Source organism: Petromyzon marinus, chromosome 2 (genome assembly GCF_048934315.1).
Source record: "Petromyzon marinus isolate PM22_M1 ecotype Great Lakes invasive population chromosome 2, UKy_Petmar_22M1.pri1.0, whole genome shotgun sequence".
Taxonomy (NCBI): Eukaryota; Metazoa; Chordata; class Hyperoartia; order Petromyzontiformes; family Petromyzontidae; genus Petromyzon; species Petromyzon marinus.
The window spans coordinates 15,162,363-15,184,092 of record NC_133668.1 but is presented as its reverse complement, the minus strand read 5'-3'; the positions used below and the strand labels follow the sequence as shown (position 1 = coordinate 15,184,092).

The 21,730-nt window shown below is 42.9% G+C and overlaps 1 protein-coding gene across 2 annotated transcripts in view; it reads left to right on the top strand.

Annotated features, from left to right (window-relative positions):
• The window catches only part of LOC116946485 (band 4.1-like protein 5), a 37,350-nt gene that overhangs the window by 3,875 nt on the left and 11,745 nt on the right, over positions 1-21,730 (top strand). For both annotated transcript variants that reach the window (XM_032961417.2, XM_032961427.2), the window contains exons 2-17: positions 313-417; positions 1,007-1,049; positions 1,359-1,437; positions 2,710-2,754; positions 3,084-3,136; positions 5,853-5,973; positions 6,664-6,751; positions 6,906-6,994; positions 7,109-7,178; positions 7,322-7,491; positions 7,983-8,089; positions 8,630-8,660; positions 8,923-8,959; positions 9,634-9,743; positions 17,413-17,570; positions 19,495-19,568. In XM_032961417.2, coding sequence (XP_032817308.2) covers positions 313-417; positions 1,007-1,049; positions 1,359-1,437; positions 2,710-2,754; positions 3,084-3,136; positions 5,853-5,973; positions 6,664-6,751; positions 6,906-6,994; positions 7,109-7,178; positions 7,322-7,491; positions 7,983-8,089; positions 8,630-8,660; positions 8,923-8,959; positions 9,634-9,743; positions 17,413-17,570; positions 19,495-19,568 — 1,380 coding nt within the window. The remainder of the gene's footprint in view (positions 1-312; positions 418-1,006; positions 1,050-1,358; positions 1,438-2,709; positions 2,755-3,083; positions 3,137-5,852; positions 5,974-6,663; positions 6,752-6,905; positions 6,995-7,108; positions 7,179-7,321; positions 7,492-7,982; positions 8,090-8,629; positions 8,661-8,922; positions 8,960-9,633; positions 9,744-17,412; positions 17,571-19,494; positions 19,569-21,730) is intronic.

Genomic DNA, 21,730 nt, shown 5'->3' with positions numbered 1-21,730 from the left:
TTGACTTATCACAAAGCAGTTTGCATTTAATTGGTTTGTGAGATTATAGGCTAAGTCAACCCCCAATTGAAATTTGCACTGACATCTAATCGTGAGTCCGACTTGTTGTCACATTGAAACCTGCCCGGGTATACCGTACTTGTATATCTCCATCTCTTTGTGGAAAAGTGTCTTTCGTGATGGTGTATTCCTGGCTCCGCTTGGATGTTGCTGCACATGTATTCCTAACCCAGATGGCAGAATGGAAAGCGCATGGTTATGGCCACTCTGAAGCGTTCTTTCTCATGAAGGTAGCATGTTGTCGTTGCGCAGAAAAAGGCGGTGGGCCAAGACCTCTTTGATCAAGTGATGTACCACCTGGACATCTTGGAGGTCGACTACTTTGGCCTGCAGTTCATGGACTCGGCACAAGTCTCCGTAAGGGAGCCTTTCACAATCTCATTCCAGTGTCAGCAGACACAATAATGGATTTTATTTTTTAACCTTCACAGAATATCCGTACCGATCTGCATTGGCAGTTGTTCGGTAAAACAAATATTTCATTCATGTTTTGACGTAATCTTTCTGGATCAGTTGGAGCATGTCTGCAATCCGTTATTTTTGAGGCGGGGATGGTAGACGCATGCATCATCATGTTCGATATACACCAACCTGTAGAAAGACAAGGTGCCTTTGAGAGATAGCACAGCAAGTAGATTGCTAATATCTTTGAAGGAGTTTTGATTGTTATCTTCTCGTGGGGATTTGCTCTAGAAATTCTGGTTTTCCCTGAAATGCAAATAAAATGCATTGGCAAGATGTTTCCTTCCAGAACCCTCCTAAACTAATTCTGGGACAAAGTGAGGCTTTTTGGGTAAAAAAAATAATTTAATTTTTATTTTATTATGACAGAAACATAACAGAATATTAACAATATGAAGTGCTTTAGTTATTGGCAATATTTAGAATTCTAATGTGTGCCTGTCATATTGGAATTTTTTTACAATTATGATTTGTTTTCATGCAGCACTGGCTGGATCACACCAAGAACATTCGGAAACAAGTAAAAAGTAAGGAATGTTACTGCTTTACCAAGCTGGTTTGGTTAATGGATGTTTGACAGTAGACCATTCAGCCACATAGATGTCCATTAACTACATTTATTGCACATGCATTTATTTACTTAAAATGTTATTGAAATATTTAGAGTTCATAAGTAGAAGTGCTATATTTAAATACATTCACAAAACACCCTTGAACTTTTAGAACGGCTAAAGGAAGGAAAGAGCCCAGGAGAGAGGTCTGCCGAGCTAACATTGCGCTGCGGTAACTTTACAACTTTGCCATTCACAATTCCGTGCTCTCTTCGCTGCATGCAGTCGGCCCTCCCTACTGCTTCCACATGCGTGTCAAGTTCTACTCCTCGGAGCCCAACAACCTGCATGAGGAACTCACCAGGTGCTCGCCTCAGTTTCCCTCATTTCGGGCGCACGTCTTTGAAGTGTCATGTTGGGCGATGGCAGCCAGACATGGTGCCGCCTCTCCCACTGCCCCCCTTTTCCTTACGCAGGAAATGAGGGCCATGCTTGCAGAACATGCACATGTGGTCTTTCATGCCGGTAAAACGGGAAGGGGCGGTCATCTTCGTTAAGACTCGAAGTTTTGGGGTGCTGTAAAAGGTTAGGCAACAAGATGCAGCGTTGTTACAATTTTTTATTGTCTTGTTGGACAATTTCCAGGCAGTCTTGTGACTATCCCCAAACCTAGGGGTTTTTTTAAAAAATAAGAATGTGTTAAAAAAACAACCCCATTGTGAGCACAGTTTAATGTGCACTGGGTTGCGTGTGTAGTGTTTGGCATGTCGAGTGCCGGCTGTGTAGCAGAGGCTGCCGTTGATGCGCATGAATGGTTTGTACAGCTTGTTGTTTTACTAGTCGAGGCTACACGTGATCAGAGCCTGGGTTCCTGCATTTGGAAGAACGTTGTTGAAAAGTTGAATTGTATAGTTGGATTTTATACATGTCTTGAAGCTGGAAGGCAAGTGTGCCATTGTTCTCAGAAAGACTTGTGCAAGATCAGATATTTTTGGTTTTTTCGAAACCATATGGGAGGTGTCAATCATATGCTCATTGCAAGTAATTGCGCAAGCGTTCCTGTTGACATACTCAACGCCTGCTGTAATAAAAGTGGGCTAAACTTCGCATGGCATACGTATTTTCCGTTTGAGTTTGCGTGCAGAGCTGAAACGTTGGTCAATGATTCATGTCATTTCGAGTTCTTGATCAATGCTTTAATTTTTCGGTGGTATTCTTGGTTCTTTCGGTAAAGTCATGTAGAAGGGAAACAATAAAATAATAAAAACATAAAACAATAAAATTCTCACGACGTTTCAACTGCAACACAAAATGTGGCGTTTTTTTTCATAACGAAAAAACCGCCACTTTTTTCAAATTTTCTTTCTGTGGTTTTCACATCTGATGATGATTGCTTGTGTTGCAGTCGAAACGTCGTGAGAATTGTATTTTTTATATTTTTATTATTTTATTGTTTCCCTTCTACGTGACTTTACCGAAAGAACCAAGAATATGAATCCCTGCAGTCACGAAAGCTTTAAATAAAAATTTGTTTGGTGGTAGTTCAAGAGCTCTTGGGGATGACAAAAAAAACGTGGCAGCCTGCATCACAAACATCAGGCCCTTCCTCATAAGTCTCTTTTCTGTTCTCTTCCAGGTACCTGTTTGTGCTCCAGCTCAAGCAGGACATTCTCTCTGGAAAGTAAGATTTAATTTTTTTTATCTTTATGTGCAAGGATGTGCTCCAGCCGTCCACAATGCTCGTGAACATCAAAAGCGTCCACTGTGAATGTTATATTGCACAGTTGCCGAGATGAGGTTCAGCCAGTGCACTTTGAGAGTCACTTGGTATGAAGTGCTTGGAATTGCAGTTGGCTCCAAAAAATCCCTCTGCCATCTGTGGAGTGCCCTCGGTGTACCAGCCCTCGATTGCCAAAATCTGTGCACATTTCTTAGTTGATACTAGCCCCCTCTGCTACCACATTTTGCACTTGTAGTGCTGATTTCTGATGTTGTGGTATTTGTCTGCAGGCTAGAATGCCCCTTTGAAACAGCCGTGCAGTTGGCAACCTACAGTCTACAGGGTAAGTCGTGTGGAAAATGGTGTTTGGAAATATTTGGTAATTCTATGAAGCTAACTTGGCAATGAAAATGTCAAATTAAATTATATTGTTGCACCTCCGATTAGCAAGGTTGGCTACATACGGTGTGAAAGAAGTTCAACAAACATACATTGGCGGTTGATTTCCCTGTCTTAGAGCAATGGATATTCTGTGCTCTTATTTATTCTCTGGCTTTGTTTTTCTTTCTACATTTTGTCAAAACGAGTCCTTGGCCTTTTGTATAAAATATTGTAAAATCATATAATAACCTGAACCTGTATTTTATTGACACAAATTAACATTGAAGCAGACAATTGTAAGTTAATTGAACAGAGCAGAATTCATATAGCTGAGTGAATTGCCTAAAAAGATATTGAAGAGGTATTCTGGTCGTTTTTTTAAAGTGAATTGCCAACATTTACATATACATTGATAAAATAGGGTGATGAAGTAAATTTGCATTTAGTACCTTGTTTTCATTGAATATAGGCTCTTTTTGCAATCAAATGTCTGGCTATATACACACATGGGCAATATTATGTAAACAGGGCAGTGTGTGCTGGTGAGTTGTGGATTGATAGCAGGATAAATAAAATACTTGGCCAGTATTTGTATTCGTTCACATACAGCCCTTTTATCAGTCCACTGAACAAGGGCTTTTCCCCATGCCACTTGGGGGTCACATGGGTTATTTAGAGCATACTTCACCATGCTGGTCAGCACATGTTATGTAGGCTGAGTACTGATCTACTGTCTAAATATGTTAAGGATATTTTACCAAAATCAACTGTAAGAGTTTCTGCATTCGTAAACAATGAATCCTGAAAGATAAGTGTCACATTCTCACAAGGAAGTTCACGTAAGTCAGTCCCATAATTTAGTTACCCTTTTGCTGTTAATCGAAGAGCATTCCGTTGAATAGTCCTCTACTAACATTTTTGCTGCCCATTCCTTGTCACTGTTGGAAATGTGCACCGTATACGTTTTTTGTGCAAATGGTCATCTGAGCGTGACGTCTGTGCTTCTAGGCAGGTTGGAGGAAGATTACAATAATCACATTGCATGCAGTGATTGTTGAATGCTGGCTAAATAGCTGATGGATTTTTCACGCTTTCAAGTTCACAAACAAACGGCGAAAGATGGTGATGGCTTTGGAAGGCTTTTATCCAGCAGTAAATAAATGTCGATGATGAATAAGACAAAACGATCCTGACAAAACGCCAGATTTTCCACTCAACTGGATTTGTGCAACTTGGTAATGTTAAGTCCCTCAAAGTGCTTCGGGCACAAGTACTTGTCTGCACATGAAGCAATGGGCTGCTTTTGTGGTTCGTTCACACATACCACAGGGCAAGAGCGAGTTGGTGTACGGGGTGTGTCTGCCGAAAAGATGTGAACAAAATAAAGGCTGCTACACCAATTTGTTGAGCAACTTCACCTGCAGCCCCTCTGCCAATCTGTATTAGATGGTTAAAAAAAATTTTTGCTAATGATGTGTTGGCAGTGGTGCACAATGACATTTAATTTAAAACGATCAAAACGTTTGTCAATCGCAATGCCTTAATTGAAGGCCATTGCCTGAAACATGAACTATGTGTATCTTTCTTTTTTCAAGGCAGTGTTATTTAGGAATGTGATTTTTTTTTGTATTTAAATGGTTGTTTTTTTGGATATTTGTGGTCAGAAATCTTGGTGGCTTCTATCATCATCACTGTTTTCATTTTAAGCACAGTTTACGATTGTTAAAAGTGGCTTTTTACATTTGTATCGACTCTCTAGTCTTATCTCTGACTTTGCACTTGGAATTCTATATGCAGTGAACTGATACGAGAATTAATGTTTTAAAGTATGTTTACTTGTTCTGTAATGAAACGCTTAATTTTATGGAAAACCTGAAGATTTATTTCAGCCTTTCTTTGTAAATAATTCAACGGGAAAACTGGCTTCCATTGTAACTGTAAGATTATGTCCCCACATACATGTACTTTCAAGCGTACGTAGGAAGCTACTGCAAAACTAAACTTTTTATTTTACCAGGTAAGGCTCACTGCTGAGCTATATAGCTTTATCAGAAGCGACTTGGCCACACATGATAGCCCAATTAAGTAATTTATGATGTGTAAATATATAGCAGCCAAATACTCTGAACGCATATTTCTAAATGTGGAGGGAAAACCCAGGGGACCCAGAGAAAAATCCATGTAATCACGAGGAAAACATGCAAACTACAAATATACAGGCATCTGGGTTGGGATCGAACCCATGACCTGCATCCAACTGCATATATTTAACATCTCACCACTGCGGTGCCCTAAGTGTCAGTGTCCCAACATCAGTACTCTAAGCCATACACAATCCAAAGTGACAATTTTAGCTTATCACAGGTCTCCTCTTGATCATTTCAATTTAACATATGTACCTGATACAGTAGGTGGGCATCATCACTGGCAACACACAAATATCTGGGTGTTGTGGTTGCTGTACTTTCCCCCCATCCTGTCATATCAGCTTTGATAGGTACCCACAATAATAGTACTATCTTGATTTGAAGCTTTCGTGACTGCAGGAAACCATACTCTTTGGTTCTTTCGGTAAAGTCACGTGGGTATAACGCTAAACAAGAAAGTATGGGCCGTCTTGCATGAGTACGTGCCACCTCTATCGACCCCATACTTATACACGCATGTGATTTTCACAGCGGAGCTGGGAGACTGTGATCCCGTGGAGCACAACCCTGCGCTGGTTTCAGAGTTTCGCTTCATCCCCAGCCAGTCGGAGGAGATGGAGGAAGCCATCCTGGAAAAGTGGAAGGATTGCAGGTGCTCGTCCTGTGCTTGTCGTGTCCTGTCACTGGGTGGTCATGATATGCAGCTGCTATGGCCAAAATAAACAAGACTACGAACCCTATTTTTGGCCCCTCGTATTTCCGTTCATGGTTTACAAGCTCACCTTCCTGAAAACAAATAAAACCACCTGTTATCACATTTGTAAGGGATGTATAGTTGAGCTGATCCAGCTTGTGTAAAGTATGTAACATAAACAAAAAAGGATACATATAGGGAGTGTGAATATTTAGCTTTTATATTAAATTTTAATTAAAAAAATAGATTTTTACATTCAAATGAACACGACACAATTTACACTTTTTTGAGGACGATGCTGTAGGTGTATTCGGTGTAGTGCTTACAATGAACTCCAGTCTTTAGTTTTAACCGTGTTGGTTTTGTCGTAAACTTTATCATTTGACTTGGGTATGCATACAAGTCTTACGCTGAGCTCTCTGATGTAGAGCACTGTGATTCATGGCAGGGTATTGATAGGATGTGACGATATTGGCTGCTAGCTAAATAACTAGGCAATAAACGCCTTTCATGACAATAAAGGTACAGTACTGTGCCAGTAAAATGTACTTGAGGAAAGATTAACTGTCGAAACTGGCTAATACAGTGTAGAACTGTGTGTGTTTGTTGACGATGCCTAAAGTTTATATGCCTGCCATTTCTGCACAGGGGACAGACACCTGCACAGGCTGAGCTGAATTACCTGAACAAGGCAAAGTGGCTTGAAATGTATGGTGTGGACATGCACTCTGTAAAGGTACGTGGCGCAGTGGACGACATACGGTGCGAACGAAGTTCAACGTAATTAGTATCACAATCACGTTGTGGACTGCACATGGAGGTGACATTGCTTCGTGAAAAGTGCCCAATGTGTGCATTAACTGAGCAGCTCTCTTGACTTTTCTTTGCAGGGAAGGGATGGCAATGAATACTCGTTGGGGCTCACACCCACTGGGGTTTTGGTGTTTGAGGGAGAAAACAAAATTGGCCTCTTCTTCTGGTAAGACCACAACTCCCTTTAGTGCACGGCTATATCATATATTGAGCACAGTGTCACAGTTTTGTGAGTTTTGACGTCAGCTTTTACTGACGCAGACCATGCGATGTTTTTAAGGCCCAAAATTACGAGGTTGGACTTCAAGAGGACCAAGTTGACCTTGGTGGTCGTTGAGGATGATGATCAGGTAAGTGTTGCCTTGTAACCGTAGAGAATTATCGGTGTCTCTCTCAGAATTTGTCAAGTGCCATGCATTCGCCATGTGCGGCCACCAGCCTCTTCACACAAAAACATCTGCCTTTCATCCTGCTGCCTCCTGGCTGGTTTCAGGCCAAGGAGCAGGAGCATACCTTTGTCTTCAGACTCGACCACCCGAAGGCATGCAAGCACCTGTGGAAGTGTGCGGTGGAGCATCATGCCTTCTTCCGATTGCGAGGCCCCTCGAAGACTAACGCCGACCCCAGCAGCTTTATCCGCATGGGATCACGGTTTCGCTTCAGGTGCGTGAATGTGCGAAAGGCTCGCGAGAAAACTCACTCGTGGTGATCCATTGCTGTCTGGTCTAGCATACGTTCTTGTTTTGAATCGGATATTTATACGTCATTACACAAGTGTGTTGATATCGAACACAGTCGTTCGATTTGAATATTTGCACCCTTAATTGAAAATACTTTATAGTTACACTTAAATGTAATGTACTTTTTTGCATGAAGTTGTAAATAATTTACAAAATGGCTAAGTACACAAGCACGCACCCAACTTTGTCTTGCACCATTCTCTAATGACATTGGAAATGTGTTCTATACATTGATTAAACCATTTTTGATGTACCTTTAAAATTAGCGTCACATTCATCTTAATTTCACAACATTTTGTAACTTTTGGCATCCATGTCTGTCACTTCAGTTGCATGATTGATTCAGATTGTGCCTGCTGAAATGTTCGTTATTCCAGACATGTGAGGCTCATGTTGTTTTGCTGTTGCTGCCAGTGGACGGACAGAGTTCCAGGCAACAAAAGTGAGTAAGGCACGGAGAACATCATCGTTTGAGCGCAGGCCAAGCAAGCGCTACACCAGGAGAGCCTCCTTCCAGAAAGGTAATGTGGGATGTCTGTATAGCATTTGTCCATGTCAATATATAGCCATCATTCCTTGTGCTGTTTTTGACAGTCCCTTGTCTTGCCTTCAGCGTGCCTCCTTGCTCAAACGATCAATGGGGCAGCCCGCAACCAGCATCTGAAATTCCTAATTCCCATGGCAGGCGCCATTTTCTCCGTAGGTCAAAACTGTTGACTTAAATCAAGCCCGTAGGGATATTAAACTGAACCAACCTCTGACTGGAATTTGAACTTGTAATCTTCTGATGGCGAGTCAATTGCTCCAACCACTGCATCACCCACATCTTGCATTTACACATTTATTTCAGTGAAATATATCAATTATTCAGAATGTGTTTTCACATACTCAAATATAAATGTGAATCAAAGTTTTGGCTCATGCTTTTTTCATTGAAACGCCACATTTTCCAGTGTTAAAAATGGTAAACCTAATCTTATATTATTTACAGTTGTCTTCATATACAATATACTTCACTGCTGTACATATAAAACATTGTTTTCACTGCCTATTGTGTGCAGCATCAGTTGGACAAAGGAATTTGCCATCACTGTAAGTAATTTAAACCAAATGCTACTCGTATGGATTACATTGTTTCGTGAAATAGTATTGATGTGCACCTCCTGGATGTAAGCATGCCACGTGTTTGTCTTAGGGATCAATGTTGTGTACTGCAGGCATATAAATGTCTTGCTTTGTTTTCACCTTGTCAGTAATGATGCACACGGGTGTATTTTGTTGTAATATTCTTGTGATAGTATGCTTGATTCATAATGTGATTTAATTCACTGGGTGGTTTATTTTTTTCTAACAGAAGCCCCGAAAAGAACCGTAATCAGCATACCCAGCAGGTAGGGTGTTTGCTCTTATTCTTTAATATCTGAATGTTTATTACATTTGAGGTGCCACTGTACGTACGCGTAACATAATGAGGACACATTGGCAACTAAAGGCTGTCGTGGTTGTCATTGTCATACTACCTGGTGGCCACATTTAATGTATTTAACTATTTAAATCGCAGTTTCAAAGAGTGACATACATCAGATGCATCAGTTTAACATGTAGGCTTTTGCAACCAGTATTATTCATAATAAAGGCTTTTGGGTTAGATCGAGTAAGTATAAATGTGTCACAGCTCTTCACCACCCGACACAGCCAATCAGTAAAAAAGGTGTCACGTTAATAGAACGCCAATTAGTTACTTCTTCAGCCCACCGGTGTGTTTGAAGAGTGAATCCACAACAGTTAGAATTTGAGTACGACGTTTCTCTTGATATTGACTCATCTCTTTAAATCTTCATCAATGGTAAATGCTTGGGTTTGTACATCTTAATAAACATTTGCTTTAATATTGTTCCCCATTTTAATGGTTTAATTCACAGTCACATTGATAACTTAGCTCACTGACCCCCGCCCTCCCGCCCCCCACCAAGTGACGAGACTCTTAAGGGTTTTAGATAGGCTAAATGCCAAAGCCATATTTTCTTCATTTGTTGATTTTCGCTACTTTTCGTTTGACATGTAGCCCTGGAACCGCCCTACCGTGCCCGTGGCAGCCCCCATCCCCTCGGGACACATACCCCTGGAGGTGGCACAGCTGCCTGCAAGCCCTGGGAGTCATGCGGCTGAGAGGAGGTGAGGCTCGGCAGGGCAGGGCCCCACCACTCGCGCTGCCAGGGTGCGGCGACATGAGGTTGGCGCTTGTGTGCGCACTGTATTAATTAAACAGGACGCATAACCCCCGCGGTAGCTACTGCCGTGGTGATCCAACTCCTGAATTTCCTCAGCAGCTTTGCCTCTTGTAAATTCCCAAGTTATATTAATTAATGTTGGTTGAGAATTATTTACAGTTCAGTGATTTCTTTAATTGGAACTCGATGCTTACAATTGGATGTATGATAGCTCCCACGTAAGGTCTTTGCACCCTTTGTTCAAACTTACTAAGAGCCTTTAGATGCATGGGTGCCTAACGCTTTCATGTCAATTCCATTCGCCTCATTCGATCTTATGACATTATTTATTGAGCGCTGATGGAGTAGTGGGTCACGTATGCTATGTTCTTTCCCCCCCATGTAGTTAGACTCTCCGTGCATGTTCATGATGCGCGGCTGTTTTTGTGTTGTGCATGTCGTGCTCTTATTTGCTTGGTTTTGCTCTGTGCGTCCAACCTGCCTTGTTGCTGTCACATAGACTGCTTACTGGTGCTGCTGGCAATGTGTGTACGATAATCCTGTCTGCCAACGTGCGTTCTCTCTTAAGCTATGGGGTGGTGGGATTCTCAAATGGTGCTGGGTGCTCGATCTTAATCACTGTGGTGGTGGTGGTGGTTTCTTTGTTTTTTTTTTATTCCTACTGATTACTGCATGGCTTGATTTCAAGACTGCCTTCATAACATGTTTATATCATACGCAAGGAATCAAACATTGCCTGTACCTACTACCTCTCCTGTTTGGGTTGTCTTAGCAGTAATCTTGAACATTGTAATAATTGCCATTTAATCACTCAGGAGTTTTTACTTTTTATTATTTGGGAAAACTGTAAACGATTTATAAACAAAAGAGACAAGAATCTAAGCAACTTTGGCAAGGCAGATTTTTCATCTCATGATTGTGACAGAATGTATTTCTGCGTCACACAGACCTGGTTCTGCAATGGATTATCAGATTTGTTTTTGGCTCTGGTGCATGGTGCACTGCTCAGTGAATGCACGGCTTGCTGCGATTTTTTGTTTTGTTTTTAAGGTTGCTTAGTGTGAGCCCCTTTTGCTTTCTTTGCCTTGGGGTATTTGAACACTTCCTGTGACCCGTAACTGTCGGCCACCTCTGTGTGACCCCTACATGCTTGCAGATGAATGCTGATCATGTTCCCGATCTGTGCATGTCTTTATAATTCTGGCCCAGTTCTTCCCTGACCACCTATTGTACCTTAACTAATGTTAAAAATAATGAGCACAGTAGAGTAACTGTGAAGCAATTCCCAAATGCTTCTTAATAAGTCTTGAGTTTCATGTTGCTACGTGTTTCGCTTGACTGAAAGGGAAAACAAAATCCTTCATTCTGGGGATTGTTAGAGGAGATGGTTTCAATGCTCTGTGTTAAATATCATCCCGGGCGCACGCAGATGCTTTTGTGCGACACCTATTTTATTTCTTTCTGATGCATTGTGTAAAATGCACAGAGAATCTGCTGAAGGTGGAGGAGGACGACTCACATTTTGCGAGCAAGTGGATGCGTTGATGGAAATCCGCACACATGGCTTTGCCTTTCCCCTAAATGCACACCTCTTGATTTTCCTGCTGAAGGAGGAGATTGTTTTACTTATTTATTTTCACTTGAATAGCCCTTTTGAAAAGTTCCTCTGCATTAGTTAATGGGCTCACGCTTAGATTTAGAATTATTTCTTACGTGGGACTGGAACTGCATTGCTGGCACAAATGCTTGACCTGCATGGAAATTAAGCAATGTGACATCTCTTAACACCTTTACTGCATGAACACGATGGTGCAATGATAGATTTTCTATGAAAAACTTCTCTTCACTTATGACGTGAAATTTCTGCATTTGGATGAATCTCTGCTCTCACTTACTGATTCTGCATGGGGACTCTCCCATCCCTTCCTATGGAATGCCTGATGCTGCTCTTCGACAAAAGCTTGCCTGCATTCACCGTATTTGGAAAACACGTGCTAATGTCCGGTTGTTGCCATTTCCTACAAAGCAGGTCAGACTTACCAGCCAGCCACAACGGTGGGAACCCCAGAAGGCCCTCGGGCGATGGGTACAACCAGGCTGTGCAGGAGAAGAACCTGAAAAATTGTGGCAGCACTGGGCCACCCCCACCCCACCAACCGCCATCATACCAGCAGCAGCGACAGCCGCCACCCTACCAGCAGCCACCACCCAGGCCCCATGCTACTGAGCTGTGATGGGACAACCGCCACCAACAACACTACGTGAACATCTGTTCATTTTAATTGATTTTGTGTTTCTTAATAGCACCCATGTCACCGTTGGCCGACTGCTACATCAGAAGTTATCACATAGAACCCTGTATGTGTGTTGAAGTGGGGAAAATATTCTTCGTCTGAGAAAAATCAGCTGGCTGAAATGGCCTACATGGAAAAAAACCCACAACCATGTTTTTACCATCAATTTTCCGCGATTTTCAGGGTTTGGATGCATGCAACACTAAAAAAACATGCTACTGTATCCTTTCCAATCAGCCCAAGGGTCTGCCTTCTGATCCTTCAACAGCATCTATAGTCAAGTGTGCGGACGTCTTCACAAGGATGAAGGTCTACCAATGATAACTTAGTTGCCAACTCTTGGATTTTCAACACCCAGGCCAGACAATGGGTGAAAAAGGGAATATTTTTGATCGGCAGTTTTGGCAGTCTTACACTGATTGCACATGAGAATCCTCCTATCTGAACACGTTGCTACCCTCCGATTTTTTAAACGTTCAATTTGTGACCTGCAAGATAGCTAAAACACCAAGATCTTCAGCTATGTTTTATATTTACTGGGCAGTAAACATTAGTCTTGTCACTAATACCACGATGCAAGTTGTACTCGGTTATCTCAGTCGCTCCATGTGACTTGTAATTCAGGGCACTGCACTGCAATGCACCCCGCAGCTCTATTTGCATACGGGAGAGTGGGGTCCTGTGTGCGTAGGGGCAGCCTCGCCACACGGTACGATGGGGTTGTAAAATTCGGCTGGGACGATGGTTCCAGGCACTCGCGTCGTCGGCACCAAGGCCACGCGAGGCTATGCCAGAAGCACTGCTGGTTACACTGAGTGCAAGCGGGGGGGGGGGGGGGGGGCCTGTTTGGATACCGGGGCTTCGGATATGAGGTGTTCTACTGTGCTTGAAAGCATGCCTTTGTGCGCCCATGCCGCATGTTCATGGGTGGCCCGGGGATGTAATTGCCGCCCCATTTCACTGTGAAACCCTTCTCCCCAAATTGGTCACACAACCAGGATGGGAACTGGGGCCATTAAAGGGAGTGTGCCCTTTCCACGGGTCCCTTTGTGCACCACCCTCTTTAATATTCCCTGTGTACGTCGCTGCTCATGTGGGCATAATGAGATATTTGATGCTGTGTGGCCACGCGACACCTAAAAGATTTTGGTTTACAAAATGACATTATTTATCAAATTGTACATTCGCCGGCATCTGCGTTGTGTGGTGGTGTTGGCAGTGTGGTGGTGGTCACGCTTGCACTTAGTTGTGGTCCATCGACTTTTAAAAGCATGTTGAATCGAGTGCTGGTACGTTAATGTAGTTCAGCTATAAAATGTTGTGGCACGCCGATAATAGGTCCTGTCTGGACGAACGTGTAATGCCTAAAACTCTCTTGGTAATGTTTTTTTTCCATAAATCACATTAACCGTGTACACCTTACCAAATACAGATGCTGACATTAAACAAAAACCAAAAGTAGCTGGAAGAATTTAGATTTCAGAGTGGGATGTTTTACAAATGGGTGCGGGTAGCTAGTGTTTACATTGCTGTAGGATACAAGTAAATGACCTCACGCTCAGCTTGATGAGAGTGTACAGGTATGCACAGCACTAGTGACACAACGACAACGAATGATTCGGCACAATTGCAGGGCCAATGTCCACTCAATTGTAAAATGAGGTAAGTGCCTTAAGTTTAACGATAATTGAAAGAAAATAAAATCAGTTTTACAATGTTTATTAGTTTTGCAATTAATTATTAATACAAGAGACATCAACACGGAAATATGGGGTTTAATGCTTGATGAGCTGCTTGCATTTAACACTTTTTAAAACCCCGAGTTCCGTGTTGCCAAGTAGGAACACTGCGTGCCGCTTGTATTTTAGAACGAGAATTGACACTGGCAACAAAGGCCAACAGAGGGACAGAGTTGTGCTTTGGCACTTTTAACATCAATTTTATATTAAAAGTTCTACGGAAGTGTTTCGAGGTAAATCCTAATCAACTACAAGACCGTAGTCTGATTTCCAAAATAATATTTTACTATTCAAGATTAATTTACCGTTGTGTGTTTTATGCAGCAGTGTTTGAGTTAATTGAGGGTGGGGGGAAACTGCACTTTATTTGTTAAGGAATGTGTATAGTTATTTGCCAATCCGATTTTTTTCTGTAAGTAGATTTTTATTGACTCCATGATTTCTCATGATCCATGAAAGTGATGTCATTTGTAGAATTGGTTGTAGCTAGGTTTTCATTCTGCATGCATTTTGCTTGTGTTTTCATTAACTGGGTGGGACATGGAGTGACACTCGGTGAAGACGTTTCAATGCCACGGCCGCATATTGATGTATGTCTTGCGTGGTTAGCACATGCTTGGTTCGTGCCAGATTGAAAAGAGAGCGCCACACCAAGACATCGTAACTCTGCCATGTTTGACATCATTGTTTACCTCCCATATTGTGTCATTGTCCGTTTTGTGAGAGTGGTGTGTAATGTTTGAAAACGTTTTCACTTGCCCAGTGGGATGTGCATTTTGAGATCTGTGCCTAAACTTAGTGTATGCATTCCACTTGCTTACGATCGTAAATGATCTCTCTGCAGCAGTAGCACTTGGTCCTTAAAATGTTTTGCGTCCATTTCTGCACACCAGCTGGCTGCGCTAAACTCGGTGGAGGGCTGGGCGAACGGGTTTGGTATAATTACGCGACTTGATTTTCCTGCCCAAACTGGGCTATTTGGACTTCAAGGCTTTCACGTCGGGCCACCATCTATAGCCTGCATTGGGCAAGGAGAGTGTACGATTTGTGTATACCCTCTCTAAGTTCTGGGTCTCATTAATACCCAAAGTGTGTAGCACCAGGATTACCCAGATGCAGGGTGGATTGCTGGTTGCTTGAAATATGTTTGGCCGAGCTCTCCAGTTCACTGACTTGTCACTCGGGCCACAACGCCATTTCTTTTCCACGCTAGTGTCAGCGACTGAAGGGTCCTTTTGGACATTGGATGGCCATGTGTAAAAGTTAAACAATAAAAAAAAGTTCGTAGCCAGCTGAAGCTACATTTAGCACAATAAACAAATGTGCAGCATATACATGGCAGCATTGTTTTGGTGGAAATTCGTGGCCGATGGTTTGTTCAAAACATAAAATTTGTGCTTATTGTGAAGATTTTTTGTTTTTTTTACACTAGGAAACAAAATTCTACACGTGAAAAACTGAAAATATCAAACCTAGTTCAAACTATATTTTACCCGTACTTGAATAGAATAGGCTAGAATAAGCTTATGACGTAGACACTTGAATGTTTACCGTGGGACTTTAGAATACCGTGTCCTGAGATCGTCGTTTCAGGGCCACTACTGTAAAGAAAGCCATGGCCGGGGCGCTTACTCAGTCCTCAACGGTGCTGTGTGACGGCTAGACGTTTCACGGAGCAGGTGACGGTTAGCTGAAGTGGAATTGAATGTTGCAATGTTTGTGTGTTAAATGCCTTCTGAAATCACATTTAGCTTGACAAAATAGCTTTGTTTTAAAAGTGTCTCATTCAGCAACTTATGTCAACGTATCTGGAAACGCAGAGCCTCATCTTGTGTGTTTATAAATGCTGCATTAAAACACAATCCTTTGAAAAGTCTTTATTTTCTGTACATCGTGAATGATTGAAGATTGCTTGTACGTGTGTGGCCTTGGAAATGTCATTTGCTTTTAGGTAATAAACAATGAAAGTCTGTCTTGTTCTAGGAAAAGGTTATATGTTTCTCGGTTGTGTTCATCATTTGGTCAATGTGTTTTGTAATGGTGGATCGATGCATTCATTCGCCGATTCATATCCGTTTTGAAGCTCGTGTATTTGAATCGTGTGGGTGAGAATAGATGATTTTCGGCTTGTGTACATTGTGTGTAATGGGTTCACATCACCTGCAATCACTGGAGGTGCAACCAGTCACATTATTTTAAAAAGAGGAATCATTTGTTTTTAAATCGCGACTCTAAATTGTGGTAATTCATCGAATTGCTACAATTAGCAGACCTATTTAATCAATGTTTACAAGGAAATTAAATGCTGTACCTCAATTATGAAATGATGCTGCAAGAATGATTTTCAAAAACGGAAGACAACTAATTTACATGCTCATCAGCCGCCCATCACATGTTTATACATTGCTCACAAAGATCTGAGGAAACAAATTTTGTGGATTTGCGAGGGCAATCAATCACGTGAGCAAGGATAGATTTAGGAAAGATTTTTTTTTCTTTCCATCGTTGACCACATACGATTTAATGAAATAATAGATACGAATAAAATATAAAACACCATCATCCAGCTTTTGTCAATCATGAAAATGCATTTGAAACGGTGGAAACTCAAGCTCTTTTTACACATTGCTACCTTGAGTACAATCCAGAATAGGAGTCGGGCAAGGAGAGATGCTCTCACAAAGGTAATTTACAGCATCATTAGCTTGGACAAATACAGACTTAAAGTACATTGAGAAAAATATAGCCATCTCAGATTTGTTGTTTAGCAAGCGGTGAAAATGTATTGCAAGGTATTATTGAAGAACCTCGGAGAAGATGGCCAAGTTGAACTTAATAGAAATGTGAGCAAAACAAAGTAATGTACGGCAAGGTTGCTTACAAAACTAAATCATCGATGAAGGGCACAATTTTAAAACAATATTTATACCTTGGGCAGTTACTGAAGGTGAATTCGGGTCAAGACGATGAAATCAGATAAGAGCAGGGTGGAGTGCCTTTGGAAAGTTTAACATGATCAGCACCAGCTGTGACCACAGCAATGGGACAGTTGTGCGTGCAGATGGCTAAAGTGTGAGGATTGATGCCGAATGTCTGGTTAATTAAACTGCCATCATTCATTGTATTTAGAAATGAAATGCCAATATTTTGGGTAATTGCCCTCCGTTCCACTCAAGATGGGCAATTTTTGGAAATGTTGGAATATTTTTAATAGTACCGCGAGACTACGAATTGTACCTATAAGTAATCCACAGACTAGAAACAGCCGCATTCCTTTTTATCGTGCAAATACATTCATGGTGGCTATCATTGCACTGAATACTTGAGAACCCATGACGATGCCTCCATTGCCACGTCTTACAGCCTGGAGTCCGTCTACATCTTTCAGTTGAACCCCTTTTTTGTGTCTGTGAGAAAGAACCACACTGGCTTTGTTCTCACTCGGCAACAGTCCTCGACCTGTTTAAGCAACTGCGTCTGCTGTGTACATGGGGGGGGCGTGCACTGCCGCGCTGCAAGTGCCGTGCAGCTGTGTGGCCAGCAGTGGATGAGGGCTGCTTGTCCACGTGCTTGCTTACAGGCGTGTGCCGCCGTGCCCCTCGCCGGAGGTGCCCACTGCGACGGGGGTGGCGTCGGCAGCGAGAATTGGCCCGGCCGTGGACACGGGCGCCGTTGCGCCGGGGCACTCCGTGTCGCCCACGGGAGGCGCCCAGCTGCACGCGAGCCAGGGAAGCAAAGGTACACAGGCGTTGGCAGGCGTGTTGCATCTGAGCATCTTGCACTGTCAGGGTTGGCTACGCACGGTGTGAAATAAGTTGAACATACATCGCTGTCCGACGTTTGTTAGGGGTTGTACCGCGTGCTTTTTCGGCATGCTGTCAAAAAATGTTGCACCGTGAGCTTAGGACCTTCGGGATCTGAAGAATCGTTAGACATCGTGCCGAAGAACATGGGTTACAATTCCACAAAAATATACCGCAAGCCAAATCTATTTTAAACTGCTGGGCCCAGGCAACTGCGTTGGAGCACCTTGCTTGCATGGCCGAGATGATCGGTTCAAATCAAGGCAGCCATCTGTGATTTAAACTGGGTTCTCAAAGTGAGCAGATGGCGTTGCCCCATGTGCTACTACACTAAAATGTATAATATATAAAACATATATATTTGGTGCATAGTCGGCTTTATAGAACAATGTTTTCTAGCAGCATTTATTCAAGCAGAAAACTGGACAAATTTTAGTTTTTTTTTACTTTGAGTCTCATAAACGATATTGGGACCAGTTCAACAAATCCGGTTTGGCTGCCTGATGTTTGAGTCAAGAGCCATCAACGAGCACCGTGTGGAGCCCCGTTTAGTATTGTACGGCAAAACTATACAGAAACTATGCACCGTTGTAGTTGATTATTTTACCGTTCGCAGTCCGTGACAGGTTATCTCCCCTGCGTTTTATTTAACGGTGATGGGGTTTGTGACGCACGCTGGATCACATGCACGCTGGATCACATGCACGCTGGATCACATGCACGCTGGATCACATGCACGCTGGATCACATGCACGCTGGATCACATGTCGGTAACAATGGTGAGCGAGGGAGCGACTCCAGGCCAGGTGAAGAAGACTACTGCTGCTGCTGCTCCTTCTTCTTTTGTGTTCACTGTTCACACGCCCTGGAAGCAGTTGACGCTTGACCAGAGAGGAACTTGAGACTTTGTGTGCCCCACCAACCCCAGCACTCTCGCCAATCCTGCAGTTACATTTTCACAATTAACCGTATTTTGAGCCCGTTCCAAATGTTTGAATTTTATATCCAACTCATCTGTGTGTAATATATTCGTGTGTGTGTGTTGATACCAAAATGTAAATTGGTTGAAGAAAAACATGTCTTGAATGTGAAAGACGAAGGAGTCAACGTGTTGGCGGCTAACGATGCGTGTTCAGTTTTGTGTTGTCAGTGTGTGTGCCGTATTGTTTTACTCGCGCGTGTGCAGTTGTTGAAACTGAAACGTAACCTTCTTGTTATTATATAAATGCCTGTTGAGCCAATATCCAGAGTGCCTTGCCTGGTGGCGGTTTTACCAAACTGTACATTGTAAAATATTCTTCCTGCGTACGTCGTGTTGCTGAGATTAGCAACTGATTTTTTTTTTATATATAATGGCAACAAGAATTATAAATGCATACTTTGGTGCCGCCGTTCAATCGTCTTGGTTATTATATTAAGAAATGTGACTTATATCTGAAATAAAGAGGGGTCCTTGTCTATAACATGTGGCAGTTCACCAGCATTGATTTGAGCAAATCTGACCCTGATGGTGAGGGACTCGGAGTCGAACGCGGTCCTACGTTTGCTTGGACTGAATCAATGCTGGTGAAATGATTCACTCACAGAAGGCCATGGAGGCCGATGGGTTGTGTGGAATCTATTATTTTTTTTTACGCGGAGAGAGACAGATATGTGAAGCAGACGTATTTTCAGAGTATCTATGTTGCTATTAATTTTCCGCACTACGACGTGAATTAACATTTTTTTTTTAGTTTTATATAGGCCTACACGATCGCCGCCGATGAGATGTATGGCACTACGAACTGCTGGTTAGAAATCCATGCTGCGCTTAACGATGTTGAACTCGTGCACTGACACACCGGGTATCTGTGTTACAGCCTCATCTCCCCTGGCAATGAAGGCTGAGAAAGAGGCACCCAAGGCAGCGGTGAACAACGCCAACATTCCCGTGGTTAGCGCGCTCATTCCACGTTCCCACGCCGAAGCCAGTTCGCAACGAGTTTCTATGTTCATTTTTTTTGAAACGTGGATCAGCATTCGTTAGCTCCCTGAACATTTGGAGGAAGTAAGATTTTTTTTTTACAAATATTTACCAATGAATAGCACGGCGTTGATAGCAACGTCGTTGAGGTGGCGCTGCGACTATGTGCCCTCTGATGAGAGGCACCTGGTCACGCGAAGTGCTCCCGTTTGCACGGTCACTGAGCACTGCGAAACTGCCTCCGGCGGTTCATTGTACTCCAGTTTCTGTCTCTCTTTCGTTTCCCTTTTGTACATACAGTCTGTCTGGAGAGCGCACTGTAATCACACCCAACTTGCCGGCAGTGTTCTTGTTGTTGTTTTTTTTTGTGTCTTTACTTTCGCAAACTGCTGGGGGGCCCCCCATTCACACCGTCGCCATCATTGCGCCCTTGGCAGCTTTTGAAAACGACACTGCGCTTTCTTTTTTGCTGTGCTCAATCCTGTTTTGGGAGAGAAAATTTTTTGCTAAAGGCCCGTTCATCACGGTGCGCGGTGTTTTGTACACGTGTTGACGGGCAATGCAATTATCACTTTCATCTTGGCCTCGTGTATATATCGCCGTCGAACAGGAGAGAGTGCTGCGCTTTGACGTGTCGGAGACTCTCCCCTCCCCCCGCCACCCCGCCTGCTTTGATAGCTCCTCCGCTGCCTGCTCGCCCGGTTTTGCTGATTGCGCGTGCAATGAGCCGTGAATTTCTGTGCGAGGGCCTTAAAAAAATGGTACGTGGTGCCTGTTGATTGTGACTATATGGCGGTGCTTGGCCACCTCCTTATTGCACCCTGCCGGCCCCTTCACAGGGTGCTGCTCGCTAACAGCACTTGGCCCCAACAGTTTGTTAAGGCTATAGGGGGGGGATCTTTGTCTTATTTACGTGTAGGGGTTTGCGCACTGAACCATTAACTCGGCCACCCGGGTTTCATTCCCGCTCACAGCAACCACCAGTGACGGTAATTTGAAACGGTCACTTCGGCCTCCCCTAGGTCGACTCAGCTTGAAATGAGTACCCGGTGCAGTGTGTAGTAAACATCGCCACTGGGGAGACAAAGGCGGCCGGGCGTGGTGCTGGTCACCCACCCCCTCGTGTGCCGTAGTGGCCTTCGTAGGTACTCGCTAACAGCACTTGCCCCAATAGTCTGTTAAGGCTATGCCTTCCTATGCATAGATTGCTGCTGGCATGGCAGTTTCTGCTTTTGCAATTATGAAGCAGCCTTGATTGAAGGTGATCAAATGTGTCAGGATTATTTGTGAAGTTCACAGTTTTTTTTTTGTTAGAATATATTACCAGTTTGTTGAAAAATAAAACTCTCGCAGTTTTAAAGTCGGAGTGGGAGCATGCACTTTAATGCCAGTCGCTTAAGGTCTAATACAGACAAAGCGCAATAGACTGGTCAAGTTTCGTCAAATTTACGTTGCGTAACCACGTGAGGGCTCGAGAGACGTCTCATTTCAAGAGTGATCTGCTTCACGAAAATTAGTAAAGCAAAACAATGAACAATTTACAGCAATGAAGCAAAGAGAAATCAGAGAAAATCTAAAGTACAGCACAGATGTAAGTCACTGTTAAATAATAGATTATCTATCTCACAAGTCGGTTCAGGCAGATTATTTTCAAACGGATCATATTACAATTGCAGTGAAGTTACAGAAACGTTCAGCATAGGGTGACGATTGTATTTATATGTAAACAAACAAGGATACTGTATATGTGAACTACAGTTGCAGTTTAGCATGCCATTGTGATTTAGATGGGAGAATAACCAACGCCATTAAATTTTGATTTAAAGCTTTCGTGACTGCAGGGATTCATATTCTTGGTTCTTTCCCTTCTACGTTACTTTACCGAAAGAACCAAGAATATGAACCAACGACATTGTTTTGTTCAAGCGATGACATTCCAGGTGTTTGGGCCATTAACAGAGACCTAGTGGGAACCATGTGAAGTTTTGTGTCCCCAGTACAGTGCACATAAGTGCTGTGGGGGGCATCTAAAATTCCAAGGGCTTTGTTCCTGAATAAATACTTTCGATAGGCAACACACTGAGTGACGTGTGTTTGCGTCGGTACATGTCTCGCACAGTGGCATAACTCGA